Source organism: Leucoraja erinacea, chromosome 34, assembly GCF_028641065.1.
Source record: "Leucoraja erinacea ecotype New England chromosome 34, Leri_hhj_1, whole genome shotgun sequence".
Taxonomy (NCBI): Eukaryota; Metazoa; Chordata; class Chondrichthyes; order Rajiformes; family Rajidae; genus Leucoraja; species Leucoraja erinaceus.
In genome coordinates, this window is record NC_073410.1 from 1,399,485 (window position 1) to 1,421,893 (window position 22,409).

General features: G+C 45.0%; 1 protein-coding gene across 1 annotated transcript; it reads left to right on the top strand.

Moving 5' to 3' along the window:
• Positions 1–15,842: 15,842 nt before the first annotated feature.
• On the top strand, positions 15,843–21,856 carry chchd1 (coiled-coil-helix-coiled-coil-helix domain containing 1). Its single transcript, XM_055661621.1, is given in 4 exon segments — positions 15,843–15,911; positions 15,913–16,000; positions 18,877–18,995; positions 21,508–21,856. Coding segments are annotated over 4 exon segments (369 nt in total). The 5' UTR covers positions 15,843–15,863; the 3' UTR covers positions 21,622–21,856.
• The last annotated feature ends 553 nt before the right edge of the window (positions 21,857–22,409 follow it).

Here is a 22,409-nt window from a genome sequence, read left to right on the forward strand (position 1 = left end):
CAATAACAATATCTAGGTTTAGTGCAGGAGATTAAAATAGTTGCTAATCTAGAACCTTGCTCTATAGAACTGCAGTGCAAGTGTTACCAGTTCACAGGTGAATTGGGAATCTATGTGGGATGGGGGTGGACAAATTCCATTAACAGGTTGAGTCCAAAAGACATGAAATATCCACGATAGTAAGTCTTTTGGCCTCCTGTGTGGGATCTTTGAAATAATTTAACAATTATTTATTTCTCCACTGCCCTGGAATTTCAGATGTGATTTTAATTACAATAAATCTGGATATTTCAAGTCGAGTCAAGTTTATTCGTCACATACACATATACGAGATGTGCAGTGAAATGAAAAGAAGGGGATCGGTCACCATGAGACGTTGTAACAAACCTGAAACAAAACAAAACAAAATTATTAGCAGGTCTGGTAGTTTCTGCAAGAGAAACAGAGTTGACATTTCAGATCCAACGACTTGATCAGTTTTATTTTTACTCCTAACCCAATCGTGTTATGGATCCTTAACTGCCTTCTCAGAGTCGGAACAATTATGGGTCGCTTGTGATGTCCACACCCTGTCAACAAATAAGTAAGTAAAGTGTTTTATGCCTTTATGTAATAGGACCATTCTTCAGATAATCAGCCTGTTATCCTCTATTTAAGTCCAACTAATTTCAAACAGACACTGGATAGCTGTTAAATGAAGTGGAACCACCAATGATTCATGAATTGCCAACTTCACATCAAAGAGCTGACTTCGGAAAAAAATAATTCTTCCACAGTTGTGAAATTCCTTCAAAAAAATGTTGTGCCCGGGTTTATAAATGTAAACATAGGATGTAAGGCCCACCGCATCTGTGGGGCAGAAATAGAAGAAAGATCTAACCATTCTCATTAAGTATTCTGCAGTTTGTATGATTATAATTATATTTTCTCAAATGCAATGCAAATATTATTTGAGACTTATTGCACCGATATAAATAAAGCAGTATTATTAGGAGAAATCAGAAGGACTACAATGTTTTGACATTAGTCTGGTTCATTTATTTTGTATTTTTGTCTGTCCTATTTTTCACTTGACTTCTCTATATATTTGGGTATAACTTCCTTGTTCTGAACTTGTGGGAAGCATCATCAAAATCAGGATCACGTTCCCAGTGGCCTGAGGACAGTATTACTTCTGTCACATTATATCAGCTAAAAGAGAGTTGTTATTTCCCAAATGCAGATAATACTGAATACAAGATCAATAAAATGATAATTCAAAAAAATGAGTTCATTACATGTTACTGTAGTAGATTATTTGCTATCATTGCTATCAGTTAGAATGATAATATTCTCAATTATTTCCCATACTTATTCCTCCTGAATTTTGAATAAGTTATCCTATACAGCCACCTTCTGGGTAAATTCCAATTATAAGATTACCATAGAAAAACTGGGTAGGAATTCTTGGGAGATATTGTTCAATTGAGGATCACATTGCCAAGTTGAGTGGTTAAGGCAAATTGTACAAACAGATTTATATAGATGTCATTTAAAGTTAGAAGGGTGGGGTAGTGCAGCTAAGACAATGCCTCACAGCGCCAGAGACCTGGGTTTGATCCTGACTACGGGTGCTGTCTGTACGGAGTTTGTACGTTCTCCATGTGACCTCATGAGTTTTCTTCAGGTGCTCCAGTTTCTTCCCACACTCCAAAGATGTACAGGTTTGTAGCCTAATTGGCTTTGGTAAAATTGTAAATTATTCCGATTGTGTAGACTAGTGCTAGTGTACGGGTGATGGCTAGTCGGCGCAGACTTAGTGGGCCGAAGGGCCTGTCTCCACACTATCTCTAAAGTCTAAAGAAGGGAGAATAGGATAGATTATGTCAACAGGATTGAACAGATTAGGAATGGAAAAGGTGCATTTTGATTTTACCCACATGTTCTGTGCTTTAGAAGTGTACAGACATTTCTGTGCTTTAGAAAAAAACTATTGTACTCAGATAATTGTACTCTATGAATTAGCGGTTTCAAACTGTGCGTCGATACTTTTCCTTCAACTTTAAACAATATCAATTGAAAGCCCAGCTGGCCTATTGTCAGCGATTAATATATATGAAAGTAGTTGGCGTAGTGGGATATTTCAAAGGAATATAAGTTTCTCAAAAAATGGAGCCTTTCAAAACCTAATTTAACTAGGTTTGTTGGCTGCCCTGAAGGTGAAGGGCCTGTTTCCATATCGTATCTTGCAATCAAAAAAAGATAGTATGAGAAATGTTGGCCCCTGAAACTATCAAGTGGTCAATTAAAAATAAGTCTCCAATGGCATTAAGGGAAGGAAATCAGTTCTTTATGTCTCCTGACCGATAATAATGAAGTTGGAAACTCAACTATCCACTGAGATAGTTACAAGACAATATATGTCGGCCTTCCCAGCAATGCCCACACCACACGTTGTTATAACTCCTGCATTAAGGTGAAGTGTAAAATGGACCGTTGTGAACAGCCTGTGTACTCATCTCCTGCACCTTCGGCGAGCGGCCTAATGTTCCACGATCGGTTCGGGAAGCAGAACATGGCGATCTTGGCGCATGGAAGTGGAGGGGCAGCTGCTGGAGGCGATGTACGGAAGGTGAGTTTGCGGTGGCCGTGGGGACGGACGGTGCTGCTGGCGGTGGTCCACCCCTACTTCACCCATCCAGTGTCGACACACCTGGCCGACAAATCTGGCCGGCACGACACTGGTCGACACGACACCTGGCAGACACACCTGCCCGACACGATATCCGACACGACGACACCTGGCCGACACCACACCTGGCCGACACACCTGGCTGACACGACACCTGCCCGACACACCTGGCTGACACGACACCTGCCCGACACACCTGGCAGACACACCTGGCCATCACGACACCTGGCCGACACCACACCTGGCAGACACACCTGGCCATCACGGCTGTCACACCTGGCCATCACGACACCTGGCCATAGCTTGAGGTAATAAACAACTGCAGATCTCCGTGGGACACGATTGGACTTTTAAATGGCTTTGTAAGTAGGTGACAGAACATGACAACTCTCTGTGTGCTGTTCTAGATGAGGATCTATTGTAGCCATTCGTTGTACAGAGGACAGCGGTAGAGTTGCTGCCTTACAGCGCCAGAGTTCTTGACTATGGGTGTTGTTTGTACGTTCTCCCCATCACCTGCATGGGTTTGCTCCACACACTCCAGTTTCCTCCCACACTCCAAAGACGTGTAAGTTAATTGGCTTGGTATAATTGTAAATTGTCGCTAGTGTGTGTAGGGTAGTGTTAGTGTGCGGGGATCGCTGGAACAAAGGGCCCATTCCCGTGCTGTATCTCTGAACTAAAACTGGTGGAGAGTGTGATTTGAGTGGATTGCAAGCAGCACAAGTATTTCACTCTATCTTTGCACAAGTGCCAATTAGTAAACCAACCCAACATTGTTTCTTTTGGAAGAGATAAAATTGGAACTGAAATGGTAGAGATAAAACATATTTCAACGTTCAGTTAGAAATAATCAATAGTGTTAGCTCTAATTTGGGATTAAAAAATTGCACTCAAGTGGAGTGCTGAGTGTTTTAGTTCAGATATGAATCAAACGTGTGAAGAAACAGCTGAAGCTGTTGAAGAAAGTTGCTTTAATTAGCCAACTAATTTAAGATACATGGTTGGAATCCATTTAAAAGTGCCTCAGTTAGGTCATGTTACTTGGTTAGAATTCCTGCCAACTTGGAACTGAGCCATACAAATTAATGTCCAACGGATTGAAATATATTTATTGAGTTAAAAAGCAATCTCTCCCCCTCTCCCTCCCTCTCCCCCTCTCCCTCTCTCCCTCCCCCTCTGTCATTTACTAGGGCAGCACGGTGGGGCAGCTGCCTTACAGCGCCGGAGACGCGGGTTCGATCCTGACTACGGGTGCTGTTTGGACACACTCCCCGTGACCTATGTGGGTTTTCTCCAGTGCTGTGGCTTCCACCCACATTCCAAAGACGTGCAGGTTTGTAGATTAATTGGATTCTGTGAATTGTCTTGTCTTGTACCCACAGAATGGTCACACTGTTTTAGCAACATTCCCAATCTGTCTGAAATACTTAGCATCAAAGTCTGTACATTCAACTTGAAGCGATTTGAAAATAATCGGTCTTGTGCAATCCACAATGGATTGATTGTCACCAGATCTTTAACTTAAATTAATTGGGAAATTTCGCTGAATAAAATCAGCCATTCTCAAATCAGGAGTTTCAGTTTAGTTTATTGTCACGTGTACCAAGGTACAGTGGAAATACTTTGTGGCGTGGTATCCAGCCAATGGAAAGACAATACATGATTACAATCGAGCCATTCACAGTGGAATAATGATTAGACATAGAAACACAGAAGTGCATGATTAGGCCAGTAAAGGTCTGATCAAAGATAGTCAGAAGCTCCCCGATGTTATTATAATGGCGATTAACTAAAGTATATGTGGGATATTTTTGTTAATACTGTATAACTGAACCACCTTCCAAAACATGGCCCTCCAGGACAAGGGGTCACAGCTTAAGGATAAGGGGGAAATCCTTTAAAACCGAGATGAGAAGAACTTTTTTCACACAGAGAGTGGTGAATCTCTGGAACTCTCTGCCACAGAGGGTAGTTGAGGCCAGTTCATTGGCTATATTTAAGAGGGAGTTAGATGTGGCCCCTTGTGGCTAAGGGGATCAGAGGGTATGGAGAGAAGGCAGGTACGGGATACTGAGTTGGATGATCAACCATGATCATATTGAATGGCGGTGCAGGCTCGAAGGGCCGAATGGCCTACTCCTGCACCTAGTTTCTATGTTTCTAACATGATACCTTTCATTTTTGTTGGGCCTTTGTAACTTTAACTGTGTGTGTCTACAGAAAGTAAAAAAACTCACATGCAGGGAAACGTTTCCAAACGTTGAAGGCTTCAATGAGCTGAACATTGTACAATTTTCCAACTGTGCGCGTATAAAGGGCGTGACCTCCACAAGCCACCCAGCCGCTAGTTACTGTGGAGACTTGATTTGTTCAGAAAACACAAAGAAAGTTTGATATGATGAGGAGAGGGTGGAGGTTGTGGGGCAGGGCAGAGATCTGTCTTACATCTCCTCATTCACTCTCACAACGTTTCCTTCATTGTTTATTTTTGCTCCTGTTTCAATAAAAAACTTTTTCCGCCCCTTTTTTCTATGTTTGTTAAGTGTCCTGACAAATCAGAGGTCAATTGAGTTATGACTCAGCTGTGGAGTAAACATACCTGGCACAGAAATATAACGCCTATTAAACTCTGTCTCGATTTCATCATTTACAGCCTTATTCTTTATAATTATTCATTTGTCAGGAGGTGGGTGTTGATGATTAGGCCAGTAAAGGTCCAATCTAAGATAGTCAGAAGCTCCCCGATGTTATTCTAATGGCAATTAACTAAAGTATATGTGGGATATTTTTGTTAATACTGTACAACTGAACCCACCTCCCTTTGCCCTTGAGAAGATGGTGAGAAGCTTAATTGGTTTACAAAGAAAAGACACAGAGTGTTAGACTAACTCAGCAGGTTAGACAGCATCTCTGGAGAACATGGATGGGTGATGTTTGGAGTCGCCACCTATCCATGTTCATAGAGTGTTACAGTGTGGAAACCGGCCCATCATGCCAACACTGGCCAACATGTCCCATCTACACTAGTCCTTCTTCTTCTTGCATATGGGCCGTGTTAGCAGACCACCAGACAGATATGGCAAGTATGTTTAACTCCGTGGCATGGGTGCCCTTACACACTTAATCCCAAGGGGGGAGGATGTAGATTGATGGTGCATGTGAACCAATCACACATAAGCCAGCATCACTAACTCCACCCCACTATAACACTTATACTAACACTCATTCCCGGCCCTGCCAGTTCGAGCAGCTAGGATGCACTGGCAACTTGTAGACCTCAACGCTGCTCATTAAATATGTGTTTAAATCACACACTGTCTCTGGCTCTTGTTTACAGCGTGCACAGCATAAAGTTGTAGGACAACTTGTTCTATTTCATCTTATTTGATTGTGCACGGCAGGTTGATTGCATTAGTCGTAACAGGGCGGACCAGGTGAAGGTTGCAATCTCCCACTCCACTAGTCCCACCTGCCTGCATTTGGCCCATATCCCTCTAAACCTGTCCTAACCATGTACCTGTCCAAATGTTTCTTAAAACATTCTCCAGTGATGTTGCCTGACCCGCTGAGTTACTCCAGCACGCTGTGAAACGGCACCTATCCATGTTCTCCATAGATGCTATATTTAAGAGGGAGTTAGATGTGGCCCTTGTGGCTAAGGGGATCAGGGGGTATGGAGAGAAGGCAGGTACGGGATACTGAGTTGGATGATCAGCCATGATCATATTGAATGGCGGTGCAGGCTCGAAGGGCCGAATGGCCTACTCCTGCACCTAATTTCTATGTTTCTATGCTGCCTGACCCGCTGAGTTACTCCAGCACTCTGTGAAACGTCACCTATCCATGTTCTCCACAGATGCTGCCTGACCCACTGAGTTACTCCAGCACTCTGTGAAACGTCACCTATCCATGTTCTCCACAGATGCTGCCTGGCCCGCTGAGTTATGGTGCAGCAGCATCTATGGAGTGAAGGAAATAGGCAACGTTTCGGGCCAAAACCCTTCTGGAAATAGGCAACGTTTCGGGCTGAAACCCGGAAGGGTTTCGACCCGAAACGTTACCTATTTCCTTAGCTCCATAGATGCTGCTGCACCCGCTGAGTTACTCCAGCACTCTGTGAAACGTCACCTATCCATGTTCTTCACAGATGCTGCCTGACCTGCATAGTTACTCCAGGACTCTGTGTCCAGCCGATTGGAACTTTAGTGCAGCATGCCAGTAGGATTCTGTAGCCTAAATATAGTGCTTGCACAGTCTAGACATGGACCGGGATTAATTGCAGCTCTCTGTGAAATTCCCATTCTGATTATCAAATTGATTGCCACGACTTTAAATAGAATACACCAGACCCTAACATTACATAACACAGACGAGAAATTAAGTTAAAATGTTTTGGTGCTTTGGTATTCTGCAGCAATAAGCGGATAGAAACTGCAAGATAAGCTTATACAGAATGAGTATAATTCCTGCAGGCTTTTACATGATGAGATTGTTCTCTCCCTCTCCTTCTCCCCCTCCCCCTCCCCCTCTCTCTCCCCCTCCCCCTCTCTCTCTCCCCTGTCCGTCTCTCCCTGTCTGTTTCCCTCCCTGTCTGTCTGTCTCCCTGTCTGTCTCGCTCTCTCTCTGTCTGTCTCTTCAATTCTCAACATTATTTTAATGGTTGCTACCTTTCCCTGTAATGCTTCCTTCAGAAAGCTATGATGTAATGAAGGTCTGATAACAAAGATGCTTTGTAGAATATTCACACAGGGTGTATGGAACGAGTTTCCAGAGGAGGTAGTTGAGGCAGGTACTATAGCAACCTTAAAACACCAATTTGACAGGTACGTGGATAGGAAAGGTTTGGAGGGACGTGGGCAGATGGGACTAGTATAGATGGGGCATCTTGGTCGGTATGGAAATGTTGGGCTGAAGGGCCTGTTTCCGTGCTGAATGACTATGATTGTAATTTATTGGTGTTTAAGAAAGAACTGCAGATGCTGGAAAAATCGAAGGTAGACAAAATTGCTGGAGAAACTCAGCGGGTGAGGCAGCATCTATGGAGCGAAGGAATAGGTGAATTTTCGGGTCCCTTGTAATTTATTGGTGTATCAGTCAGAGGCCATTATATCAGAGGGTGGTCACTGGAGTGGTTCCAGGACACCGTGATCATTTCTGGGGTCACTAACACCTGCTACTTTGGCCAATCTTTTGGTCAGCTCGCCTCATGGTTGAGTTTGTTATTGTCCTGTCCACCAAGGTAGTAAAAACACTTGTTTTGCAAGCTATCCAGCAGACAACACCACACATGCGAATAATTATACCATGGATAAGTATATCAGGTAGTGCCAAAATCCAGGCCATGGCCATTATCCCACCCACTTCTCTTTTCCAGCTTTCTCACTGAAGAAGGATCCCAGCCCAAAACATTGTCTATCCATTTCTCTCCACAGATGCTGCCTGACCTGGACTTCCTCCTCCAGCACGTTTGTGTTTTTCAGGAACATCTGCTGATTAGCAGGACAATGGATTCAAATATCAATTGTTGCTTTAGCCAATCAAGATAGATAGTCTAAATGAAGACTGGAATAGTCCTTGTATTTCTGAGGTCAGGCTAGTACCTGGTTTTACTTTATCTCAATGTGTATGACATCGGGCTCTACAGCAGCGAATCAGGCCCTTCAGCCCACCTTGTCTACTAGGCTAGTCCCATTTGCCTGTGTTTGCCTCACATGCCTCCAAACCCTTCCATATATCTGTCCAAATGTCCTTTGATAATACATGAATGCGATAAAATTAATTGCGTGAAGAAAGGTTTTTTTTTTCTTTGGATTAAATATTTGTGTTTATCCTGGTATCTGTCCAAATGCCCTTTAAAAGTCGTAACTGTATCCACCTACAGTTTTCTCTGGCAACTCATGCCAGAAATATTTCTGGTTATCTGATCTTGCCCATGTCGATAGAAACGTGCTGAGTCTTCAACTCACTCATTCTGATCTCCAGGCCAAAAGGTTGTGCCTTGCGCAAAGAGACTTGGAACCATGACAGAAGCTGGCATTCCAGAGAGCTACGCAGGAGTTCAGTCTTGCCAGAGGTGCTGTCATTTGGATGAGACAACATGCATATGCTCCGTGAGATGAAATAGTTTCAAGGCCAGGCAAGATTTCTAATTGGAACACTAGACCCCATTACTGATTGTGGGAGTTTGCTATGCACACATCGTACCCATTTATCACCATTCAAATGTTCTTCCTTAGTTGTGAAATACCATAACTTTTTAATGTCATGGTAACGACAACAGTATTTTCCCCTACACGATGTTGAGATTAATACCCTGGACAATAAACTAAACTGAAGTAAATAAGGAACTACAGATGCCGGTTTACACAAAAAGACACACAAAGTGCTGGAGTAACTCAGCGGGTCAGGCAGCATCTCTGGAGAACATGATGGACAACTTTGTGAGTTGGGACCCTCAGAGAGAGAGATTCATTCAGCACAGAAACAGGCCCATCAGCCCAAGTTGTCCAAGATCCTCCATCTAAGCTAGTTCCATTTCCATGCATCACTCGACACCATTCCTATCCATGTCCCCATGCAGGTGTCTTATAAATGTTGTTATAGTTCCCCCCTCAACTACACCCTCTGCCAGCTCGTTCCATACACCCATACATCTGAATAAAAAAGCTGCCCCTCGGGTTCCTATTAAATCTTTTCCTGCTCATCTTAAATCTATGTTTTCTGGTCCTTGATTCCTTTACTCTGGGTAAAAGACACTGTGCATTCACCCGATCTATTCCCCTGGTGATTGTGTACATCTTTATACGATAGTCCCTCATCCACCTGTGCACTAAGGAATGGAGTCCTAGCCTGCCCAACCTCTCACTGTAGCTCAGGCCCTCAAGTCCTGGCAACACCCTTGTAAAAGAATCCTTCATCAAACTCATTATAGTAGGGTTAATACTCTATCCGAGGCAGTCAGTTTTTGCTGCAATGCCTTTGACTAATCCATGCAATGATGAATGGGTTTATGAAGCATTGGCTCTTTGATATCTTGTAATAGCCTGCTGTCAAAAGTTGATGTAATGCCAGTTCGTGCCTGAAATACCAATCTGTTCTCAATCTCCGAGTCACACTTAATAGCACTCGTTTGAAATCTTACGAAAGATCAGTTGTCCATTAATAAAAGCATATTTCTTAAGTATATATTAGCAAGGTGGAGACTAGTTTGAGTTCCTCCACCCTTCTGTGCAAATCCTAACAAGTAACTCAGAGGTTCATAAGTGATAGTAGAAGAATTACGCCATTCGGCCCATCATGTCTACTCCGCCATTCAATCGTGGCTGCTCTATCTTTCCCTCTCAATGCCATTCTCCTGCCTTCTCCCGATAACCACTGACACCCGTACTAATCAAGAATCTATCAATCTCCACCTTAAATATATCCTCTGACTTGGCCTCCACAGCCTTCTGTGGCAGTGAATTCCACAGATTCACCACCCTCTGACGAAAGGAATTCCTCCTCGTCTCCTTTCTAAAGTTAATTATTCTGAGGCTGTGGTCTCTGGTCCTAGACTCTCCCAACTGGCTTTAAGTATTGGAAAAACCTTTAATTATTTGTTAAAACAAAGAACTGAAGATACACAAAAATGCTGGAGAAACTCAGCGGGTGCAGCATCATCTATGGAGTGAAGGAAATAGGCAAAGTTTCAGCCCAAAACGCTGCCTATTTCCTTTGCCCCATAGATGCTGCTGCACCCGCTGAGTTTCTCCAGCATTTTTGTGTACCTTCGATTTTCCAGCATCTGCAGTTCCTTCTTAAACAAAAAACTGCAGGTGATGGTTTATACCTAAGATAGATACAAAGCACTGAAGTAATTTAGCAGGTCAGGCAGGCAGGAACTCTGGAGAAAAAGGATGGATACATTTGTGGTCAGGGCCCTTCTTCAGATAGATTGAGATTTGAAGTGAGTTGGATGTGGACAGGTAGCAGACGTACATGTCAGCACGAAGGTTTCATTCAATTAGTATTCTGACACGTTCCAACTCCTATTAATAGGATTGGAAACAAGCCTGGAGCTCCCAGCAAGCTGTGTGTGGCAGCTCTAATCATGCAATAATCCGACATCCTACTCAGTCTTCAACTGAGTGGTCGCAGGGCTGAGAATTCACCCGGGGGTCTGGGATGTACCGGGGGCCGTATGACACAGAGGTGGAGTTGCTGCCTTACAATGCCAGACACCCGGTTCGATCCTGACTCCAGGTGCTCACGTTCATGTTACAATGAGTAGAATTAGGCCATTCGGCCCATCGTGTCTACCCCGCCACTCTATCGTGGCTGATCTCTGCCTTCTCATCCCATTTTCCTGCCTTCTCCCCATAACCCTTGACACCCGTTCAAATCACAAATTTGTCTATCTCTGCCTTAACAATGTGCTGTCTGTATGGACTTTGTACGTTCTCCCTGTGACCACGTCGCAAGCTACAATGAGCGGTGCAGAGAGGCAGCCCAGGCATGCCTGGAAGTTTTGAGGAAGAAAATTAGCATCCGAAGCATTCATATTACCTGCACACTCTACCTTAGCTTGTCTCTTGCCTGCCGACACTATAATTGGAGACTAACTTATTCTCCAGAAGCCAAAAGCAATTCATTTTTAATCACAATGTCATGGCTTGCTAGAGCTACAGATTTTTCTCCAATACTATTAATATTAAACAGGAGTTTGATCATGTCAGAATACTAATTTAATTAAATCTCAAATCTGAGTATAGGAGTAAAGAGGTCCTTCTGCAGTTGTACAGGGCCCCGGTGAGACCACAACTGGAGTATTGTGTGCAGTTTTGGTTTCCTAATTTGAGGAAAGACATCCTTGCTATTGAGTCAGTGCAGCGTAGGTTCACCAGGTTAATCCTCGGGATGGCGGGACTGTCATATGAGGCCAGACTGGGCTTGTATTCACTGGGATTTATAAGGATGAGAGGGGATCTTAAAGAAACATATAAAATTATAAAAGGACTGGACAAGCTAGATGCAGGAAAAATGTTCCCAATGTTGGGGCAGTCCAGAACCAGGGGCCACAGTTTAAGAATAAAGGGGAAGCCATTTAAAACTGAGATGAGAAAAAAACTTTTTCACCCAGAGAGTTGTGAATTTATGGAATTCTCTGCCACAGAGGGCAGTCGAGGCCTATTTACTGGATGAATTTAAAAGAGTTAGATAGAGCTCTAGGGGCTAGAGAAATCAAGGGATATGGGGAGAAGGTAGGCACGGGTTACTGATTGTGGATGATCAGCCATGATCACAATGAATGGCTGTGCTGGCTCAAAGGGCCAAATGGCCTCCTCCTGCAGCTATTTTCTATGTTTCAACGCTGACGTGTTCGATTAAGCTCAGCTCAATTAGTTAATGGCGTGGTACTCCAGGAGAAAATTCACATTCAATGTCATACTCTCAGCTTTAAAGATGCTTCTTGCGAAAATCAATTTTGTAAAAAGTCTACGTCTAGCCAAAGTGTCCTGAAGTGATAAATTATGAGTGGTATCTCACTGGTATTTTTCTTGTTTATTTCTCTTGTCACTGTTGGATAATGGGGTCTCAGTCTGAAACCTGTATGACGTCTAACCATGAGCCTTCCAATTTCATGCAAGCAGTTCCTTGTCTCCACTCAATAATTCTCCTTTGGATCACTTTCTCCTTTAGACAATGTACAGTTTCATCTTCTTGCTAAACCACAATCAAACACTGCATCACCTGAGGTAGATCACAAAATGCTGGAGTAACTCAGCGGGACAGGCAGCATCTCTGAATGGGCGACATTTCGGGTCGATACCCTTCTTCAGACTGATGTTGGGGGGGGGGGGGACACTGTCCCTGTTACGAATGTAGGGGTCGGAAGTATGTATTCGGAGACAGTAAGACCAATGGGAGAACTGGGAAGGGGGAGAGGATGGAGAGAGAGAGAAAGCAAGGATTACTTGAAGTTGGGGAAGTCAATGTTTATACCGCTGGGGTTCCCTAAAGAATGAGGACATTTCTGATGCCCTGGTATGGAACGCCTCATCCTGGTCGCAGATGCGGTGTAGACGGAGGAATTGGGAGTCCTTACAGGAAGCAGGGTAGGAAGAAATGTAGTCTAGATAGCAATGGGAGTCAGTAGGTTTGTAGTAGATATCGGCCAATAGTCTGTCGTGTGGCGTGCACAGCCTAAAGTTGTAGGATAACTTGTTCTCTTTGATCTTCCATTTGTGCACGTCGAGTTGATTGCATTAGTCAAAACAAGGCGGACCACGTGAAGGTTGCAATCTTCCACCCCGTCTGTCTCCTGTGATGGAGACGGTGAGATCCAGAAATGGTAGGGAGATGTTGGAGGTGGTCCAGGTGAATTTGAGTGCAGGATGGAAATTAGTCGTGAAGTTGAAGTCAGTGAGTTCTGCATGGGTGCAGGAGGTAGCACCAATGCAGTCGTCAATGTAGTGGAGGTAGAGTTCGGGGAAAGGGCCAGTGTACGCCTGGCACTGTGATTGTTCGAGGTACCTTACATAGAGGCAGGCATAACTGGGCCCCATGCTTGTGCCCATAGCTACGCCTTGGACTTGGAGGAAATTGGACATCGCCTGATGTCTCTTCTGATAGGAAACGATGGTATCCCCAAACCAGAGAGGCCGTCAGGCAGCTGTTTGACATTCTTTCCATTTTGACGTTGGTAAAATTAAATAGGGAATGTCTGATGATGAGATCAGATTAGATCTCATGAGTGTTGGCATCTGTTAAATGTTACAATACTTCTAAATTAAGCTATTCAATGCTGTGCATTCATCAGCATTATTAATTGTAATATTTGGCAGTAACCATCTTGGTAAAAGTCCAGCATTGACAAATACAAAGTCCTCCACTGCCTTATTTACAATTCTCAGCCTTAAAGACATGAGAAACATGCAATGCCACAGGTTCAACAACATTTTTAGACATTAAATGACTAATAAACTAAATAACTTCACTTTACTTTAGACTTTAGAGATGCAGCATGGAAACAGGCCCTTCGGCCCACAAAATCCATGCTGACCAGAGATTACCCTGTACAGTAGCACTAACCTACACCATAGGGACAATTTTACAGAAGCCTATTAACCAACAATCCTGGAAGTCTTTGGAGTGCCGGAGGAAACAGACGCAGTCACAGGGCGAACTCGACACACACAGCATCCGAGTTCAGGATCAACCCCTGGTCTATGGTGCTGTGACTCTACCGCTGTACCACCCCCACTTGTACCCACCAGAGCTTGGATCTCCATGTGTTGTCAATAGTTTTAGTTTTGGCCTGACGACAAGATGCTGGAAGTGCTGGAGGAACTCAGCAGGTCAGGCAGCATCTGTGGAGGGAATGGACAGTTGATCTAAATTATCTAAATGGTGGCCGATTGGGAAAGGGGGAGAGGCAGCGAGACCTGGGTGTCATGGTACACCAGTCATTGAAGGTAGGCATGCAGGTGCAGCAGGCAGTAAAGAAAGCGAATGGTATGTTAGCTTTCATTGCCAAAGGATTTGAGTATAGGAGCAGAGAGGTTCTACTGCAGTTGTACAGGGTCTTGGTGAGACCACACCTGAGTATTGCGTACACAGTTTTGGTCTCCAAATCTGAGGAAGGACTTATTGCCATAGAGGGAGTGCAGAGACGGTTCACCCAGACTGATTCCTGGGATGTCAGGACTGTCTTATGAAGAAAGACTGGATAGACTTGGTTTATACTCTCTAGAATTTAGAAGATTGAGAGGGGATCTTATAGAAACTTAAAAATTCTTAGGGGTTGGACAGGCTAGATGCAGGAAGATTGTTCCCGATGTTAGGGAAGTCCAGGACAAGGGGTCACAGCTTGAGGATAAAGGGGAAATCCTTTAAAACCGAGATGAGAAGAACTTTTTTCACGCAGAGAGTGGTGAATCTCTGGAACTCTCTGCCACAGAGGGTAGTTGAGGCCACTTCATTGGCTATATTTAAGAGGGAGTTAGATGTGGCCCTTGTGGCTAAGGGGATCAGGGGGTATGGAGAGAAGGCAAGTACGGGATACTGAGTTGGATGATCAGCCATGATCATATTGAATGGCGGTGCAGGCTCGAAGGGCCGAATGGCCTACTCCTGCACCTAATTTCTATGTTTCTATGTTGATGTTTTGGGTCGGGACCCTTCAAACTGATCACCTGTAGAAACATTGAAACATAGAAAATAGGTGCAGCAGTAGAGGCCATTCGGCCCTTCGAGCCTGCACCGCCATTCAATATGATCATGGCTGATCATCCAACTCAGTATCCTGTACCTGCCTTCTCTCCATACCCCCTGATCCCTTTAGCCACAAGGGCCACATCTAACTCCCTCTTAAATATTGGGACTCTTCCCAATGAGAAGAGTCCCAACCTGAAGCCTCATCTGGCCATGACCTCCACAGATGCTGCCTTACCATCTGAGAAGGTAACTTCACACTCTGTATTCTGAGCTGCCCTGAAAGACTCTCCTCCTCCCTTGATCCTGCTTTGACATTCAGAATTATAATCCAATGTTGTAATCCATGTGGCAATAAATCACTCTTGAGGTTATGGGGAGAAGGCAGGAGAATGGGGTTAGGGGGGAGAGATAGATCAGCCATGATGGGAATGGTGGAGTGGAGTAGAGTGGACCTGATGGGCTGAATGGCCTCATTCATCTCCTATCCCTTATGACCTTGGCTCTTGGCAACTGTGTGTTTTGCGGCGGTGTGGTGAACGCGCTGCTTTACGGCAGTGGGGCAGGCGGGGCGGGCGGCAATGCTTTACGGCAGTGTGGCGAGTCAGTGCGCTGTGTTTTACGGCGGTGTGGTGAACGCGCTGCTTTACGGCAGTGGGGCAGGTGTGGTGAACGCGCTGCTTTACGGCAGTGGGGCAGTGTGGCAGGTGGGGCGGGCGATGCTACTTTACGGCAGTGTGGCGAGTCAGTGCGCTGTGTTTTGCGGCGGTGTGGTGATCGTGGTGCTTTACGGCAGTGGGGCAGGCGGGGCGGGCGGGGCTGCTTTACGGCAGTGTGGCGAGTCAGTGCACTGTGTTTTACGGCGGTGTGGTGAACGCGCTGCTTTACGGCAGTGTGGCAGGCGGGGCGGGCGGGGCTACTTACGGCAGTGTGGCGGCGGCGGGCGGCGGTGGGGGCGGGGCCTACACGGTTCTCCCCTCTCCTGTACTCGGGGCCGATGGCGGGCGGCGGGAACGCGCTGCGGGCGCGGCTGGGCCTGGGCCCGGGGGCTGGCGAGCGGGAGGTCGGTGCTCAGGCCCAGCCGGCCCCTGGTGCTGGCCGACAGGGTGGCGAACCGCAGGAGGCGGCTGGGCGGTGAGTGGACGGGGGGAGGGCCCGGGGTGCATGTGTGTGTGTGTGGGGTATACATGTGTGTGTGTGTGTGTGTGGGAATACATGTATTGTGTGTGTGTGTGGTATACAGGCGTGGTGGGTGTGGGAATACATGTGTGTGGTGTGGGGGTGTACGTGTGTGTGTGTGTGTGGGGTATACATGTGTGTGTGGGGTATACATGTGTGTGTGTGTGTGGGGTATACATGTGTGTGTGTGTGTGGGGTATACATGTGTGTGTGTGTGGGGTATACATGTGTGTGTGTGGGGTATACATGTGTGTGTGGGTGTGTGGAATACATGTGTGTGGGTGTGGGGTGTACGTGTGTGTGTGTGTGTGGGGTATACATGTGTGTGTGGGGGATACATGTGTGTGTGTGTGTGGGGTATACATGTGTGTGTGTGTGTTGTGTATAAATGTGTGTGGGTGTGGGGTATACATGTGTGTGTGTGTGGGGTATACATGTGTGTGTGGGTGTGTGGAATACATGTGTGTGGGTGTACATGTGTGTGTGTGTGGGGTGTACATAATACATGTACAATACAATACAAATTTATTATCATTTGAGCCCCAGTGAGACTCAAACGAAATGTTGTTTCCACAGCCATACAAACAAAGACACTGTCTTACAGACATACACAAAATTAAATTCACACAAACATCCATCACAGTGAAGCCACTGTGATGGAAGGCAAGTCTTTTCTCTCCCCTGTTCTCCGTGTCTCTCCCGATGTCCAAGCCCCATGTGTGTGTGTGTGTGTGGGTGTATACATGTGTGTGTGTGTGTGTATGTGTGTGTGTATATGTGTGTGGTGTGTGTATACATGTGTGTGTGTGTGGGGTATACATATATACATGTGTGTGTGTGTTTATACATGTGTGTGTATATACATGTGTGTGTGTGTGTATACATGTGTGTGTGTGTGTGTGTGTGTGTGTGTATAAACTATGTGTGTGTGTGTGTGTATATGTGTGTGTGTGTGTGTGTGTGTGTGTGTGTGTGTATGTGTGTGGTGTGTGTATATACATGTGTGTGTGTGTGTGTATGTGTGTGTGTGTGTGTGTGTGTACATGTGTGTGTGTGTGTGTGTGTGTGTGGGTGTGTACATGTGTGTGTGTGTGTGTGTGTGTACATGTGTGTGTGTGTGTGTGTGTGTGTGTGTGTGTGTGTGTGTGTGTGTGTGGGTATATGTGTGTGTGTGTGTGTGTGTGTATATACATGTGTGTGTGTGTGGGTGTATGTGTGTGTATATATACATGTGTGTGTATACATGTGTGTGTGTGTATATACACTGTGTGTGTGGGTATATACATGTGTGTGTGTGTGGTGTATACATGTGTGTGGGTGTGTGGGGTATACATGTGTGTGTGTGTGGTGTATACATGTGTGTGTGTGTGGGGTATACATGTGTGTGTGGTATACATGTGTGGGTATATATGTGTGTGTGTGTGGGGGTATACATGTGTGTGTGTGTGGGGTATACATGTGTGTGTGTGGGGTATACATGTGTGTGTGGGGTATACATGTGTGTGTGTGTGTGGGGTATACATGTGTGTGTGTGTGTGGAATACATGTGTGTGGGGATGGGGTGTACATGTGTGGGGATGGGGTATGTGTGTGTGTGTGTGTGGGGTATACATGTGTGTGGGTGTGGGGTATACATGTGTGTGTGTGTGTGGGGTATACATGTGTGTGTGGGGGTGTATACATGTGTGTGTGGTGTGGTGTGTGGTGTTATACATGTGTGTGTGTGTGTGGGGTATACATGTGTGTGTGTGGGGTATACATGTGTGTGTGTGGGGAATACATGTGTGTGGGTGTGGGGTATACATGTGTGTGTGTGTGTGGGTATACATGTGTGTGTGTGTGGGAATACATGTGTGTGTGTGTGTGGTGTGGTGTGTGTGTGTATATTTGTGGAGGATGGTGCATACATGGGGTGGTGTGTACATGAGTGGGGGGGTGGGGGGTGGGGTACATGTGTGTGGGGGGGGGGGGGGGGGTATATGTGTGGGGGGGGGGGTGTGACCCATGAAACAACTCACCAACAACACTTTATTCCCTACGTGAATAAGTGAGTGAGGCCCACCACAAATTGGAGGAACAGCACCTCATATTTTGCTTGGGCAGCTTATTACACCCTAGTGGTTTGAACATTGACTTCTCTAACTTCAAGTAATCCTTGCTTTCCCTCTCTCTCCACATCCCTCCCCCATCCTAGTTCTCTCACAAGTCTGACTGTCCCCCCTCATTACATTTTATCTCCATTTGCTTTGTTGTCACCTTCCCCCAGCTAACAGTGTTCTATTCTACATTTTCATTGATCATTTGTTAACTTGTTTTCACACCTTTCCCTCCCATATCTCTGTCCCTTGACTCTCAGTCTGAAGAAGGGTCTCGACCCGAAACGTCACCCATTCCTTCTCTCCAGAGATGCTGCCTGTCCCATTGAGTTACTCCAGCACTCTATGAAACATCACCTATCCATGTTCTCCAGAGATGCTGCCTGACCCGCTGAGTTACTCCAGCACTCTGTGAAACGTCACCTATCCATGTTCGCCACAGATGCTGCCTGACCCGCTGAGCTACTCCAGCACTCTGTGAAACGTCACCTATCCATGTTCTCCAGAGATACTGCCTGACCCGCTGAGTTACTCCAGCATTTTGTGTTTTATTTTCTGTATAAATACAAGATTGCTTGTTCATTATCTGTCTAATTAATCTTCCAACGTTCACCAGAAGGCACCATTTGATGATCGCCTTCAACGCTTAAATGTCTATCGATTAAAAATAATCTACAGTTTTGCATTTTTCCTGTATATTAATTTTCAGTGACAGTATGTGTTAATAATCCACAGAGGCAACATGCATAACAGAGATGACTGTGATGATGTCCTGCTGGAAACAGAACAGTTTCAATGAGGCAGCTTGTAGTGAAGAGATCCGGGCGTTCTATACCTGCGCAGACAAAGCAGAGGTAATGTTCATTTAAACATTAAGCTGGAGACAGAGAAAAGGATGCTCTGTGTAGTGAAAGACAAATATGCTGAGGATACGCTTGGGTAGCTTGCAACCCAATGGTATGAACATTGAATCCTCCACTTCCAGCTAACTAACCTACAAACAACCCCTCCCCCCCCCCCACCTTTTTCCTCCTCTCCTCATTGTGCCCCACCCAGAAATACAAACATTCCTTCCTCCCCTTGCACCCTCATCCCCAACACATATTCCTTCCCCAGCTTCCTATTTCATGCATCTTCTATCCCTAGCTCGCTCTTTTGGTCTTTTCAGTTCTGGTCTTTGTCCACCCATCTGCCAATCTAAAGCACCCCATCGCCTGTATTACTTGCCGATTCCTCCAACCTCCCAGCCAGCTTTCTCCCCATACCACAACCAGCCTGAAGAAGTTCCCAAAATGTCACCTCTCCATGTCCTCCAGAGATGCAGCCCGGCCCGTTGAGTTACTGCAGCACTTTGTTTTTTGTGTGTGCTGTGGATAAGGGTGTGCATTATTCTGACTTCACTGGAATATCCAGAGTAAGGGCAGTGAGAGAAATGCGTTAGATTCAGATTTGCTCCAATTAATTCTTGAGGAAACTGCTCTAAGCAGCAGAGATATTGACAACTTGTAGCGTGACACCGCACCAGCTGTGGACTTCGGCTTTGGTGGGAATTAAATGCAACTCGTGTGTGAAAAGCTGACATTTACTGGGTAGTGTTTGATGTTATTCCCTTTCTATTTGTAGGAGTGCATGTTGTCTTTCCTATTGTTTTTAAGTAGCATGCAGAGTCCAATGTGATATAAATACACAAAAGCCTGTACCTTACACCAATGGAACTAATGTGTATTCTATGCAGCCTGATCCATTGATTGATTGAAACCTGCAAGTTATTTGTATATATCACGGTAACTCAATAGACTGATGAAAGGACGTGATCCTTTATGTGCAGCCTTGTAATATTAATTGTGTAATGACTGAAAGCAATTTATAAAAGTCCTTTTATTTATTTCACGGGGATTTGGGTGGAAACCGTTGAGAAGATTTCCAATAATAAACAGTATAGGTATAATAAGCAATATAAGGTCATAGTTGATAGGAGCAGAACTAGGCCATTCAGCCAATCAAGTCTACTCCGCCATATAACCATGGCTGATCTATCTCTCCTAATCCCATTCTCCTGCCTTCTCCCCATAACTCTGACACCCGTACTAATCAAGAACCTATCTATCTCTGCCTTAAAAATATCTGTTGACTTGGCCTCCACAGCCTTCTGTGGCAAAGAATTCCACAGATTCACCACCCTCTGACTAAAAAAATCCCTCTTCATCCCCTTGCTAATGGAACGTCCTTTAATTCTGAGGCTGTGACCTCTAGTCCTAGACTCTCCCACCAGTGGAAACATCCTCTCCACATCCACTCTATCCAAGCTTTTCACTATTCGGTACTTCTCAATGAGGTCCCCCCTCATTCTTCTAAACTCCAGCGAGTATAAGCCCAGAGCTGTCAAACGCTCATCATATGTTAACCCACCCATTCCTGGGATTATTTTTATAAACCTCCTCTGGACCCTCTCCAGAGCCAGCACATCCACCCTTGGAAATGGTGCCCAGAATTGCTCACAATATTCCAAATGCGGCCTGACCCACTCCTTATAGAGTCTCAGCATTATATCCCTGTTTTATATTCTATCCCTCTTGAAACAAATGCTGGCATTGCGTAGGTTTCTAGCAGAGGCACACTTTCCTCACCCATTGAACTTTGCAGGGAATATCAACGCTTCAGATGTTCATTTCAAGATGGCTAGCTTTTACTGAGGTTTTAGATTTTAAAGATTGATATGAAACTGGTTTTCACGATGTAGATGCAAGGAACTGCAGATGTTGGTTTACTAACCTTTACCCTAATGCAGATGTTGGTTTCCCAAAAAAAGTGCTGGAGTAAGTCAGTGGATTAGGCAGCATCTTTATAGAGGTGACGCTTTGGGTCAGAACCCTTCTTCAAAACTGCCTACTTCAGATAATGAAGAAGGGTCTTGACTAAAAACATTGCCTATTTGTGTCTTCCGTAGATACTGCCTGACCCGTTGAGTCACTCCATCAGTTTGTGTCTTTAACTTCCACAATGTGCCTTGTACCAGTTGATGGTTCCAATGTTGGACATATTGGCACAATTTAGTTACACAGAGTGAAAAGCCCTTCAGCCCACTGGGTCAAAACTGACCATCGATCATCAAACATTTTTGGGTCCTACACATGATGGACAATTTACAGAAGCCAATTAACCTACAAACCTGCACTGTAGATCTCTGGCAGCTGCCAGGCAGCAACTCGACCACTCTACCATGTGATGCCCTCTTACATGTCCAGGACTTTGTTTAGCATTCCAGCAATAAGCAATGGTTGAGATATTATCCCTGGCAGTTTGCTGTACCGGACAAGGCTCTCAATGTGGTAACCTCGGTGTCTAATGGTAATATCTGTCTTGCAGGCTGAAAGGAAAGCAAAAGCAAGTGCGGATGGTGTGACACAGACTGGGTTTTTGACGCCTAAACAAGCCACAAAGTTGCTGCAGAGATATCCAAACAAAACACATGTCACCTAGTATTCTGCGGGGATTTAAAAGGCTGCTGCACTCTTGTCTTTGACATTTGGGAATGTCACGAACACCCCGACTATGTCTTCATGCCGCAGGTGATGAACGAGGTCTGGGGATGTCCTCAGCTGGATCTCCTCACTGTCTAATGTACAAACATTCAATGATTGCCACTGGTTGAATGGAAGATGAATGTATTGCGTTTTGTGAACAAGTTAAACGATCTCAAATCTGTTGACTCTGTTTATTGCATAAGAAGATTATTTATAATTATCTTCACAGTTTAATGTGAGAATTGGATTACATTTTTATCAAACTTCAAGAATAATTTCGATTTATGCAGATAACCTTTCTCCCTTGCCTCTCTCTTTATGTTTGTGTGTAAAGGTAAATAAGAATGATCTGTAGACACAAGGAACTGCAAGTGCTGGTTTACAAAGAAGGGCACAGAGTGCTGGATTAACTCAGCAGGACAGGCAGCTTCTCTGGAGAATATGGATAGGAGACGTTTAGGGTCGGCACCCTTCGTTAGACAGATGTTGATGGATCCCAACCTGAGACATCACCTTTCCATGTTTGCTGCCTTAGCCGCTGAGTTACTCCAGCACTTAGTTTAGAGATACAGCACGGAACAGGCCCTTCGGCCCACCGAGTTTGCACTGACCAGCAATCCCCGCACAGTAACACAACCATACACACTAGGGATAATTTACACAAACACCAAGCCAACTCCCCTGTATGTCTTTGGAGTGTGGGAGGAAATTGAAGATCTCTGAGAAAACTCACGTGGTCACGGG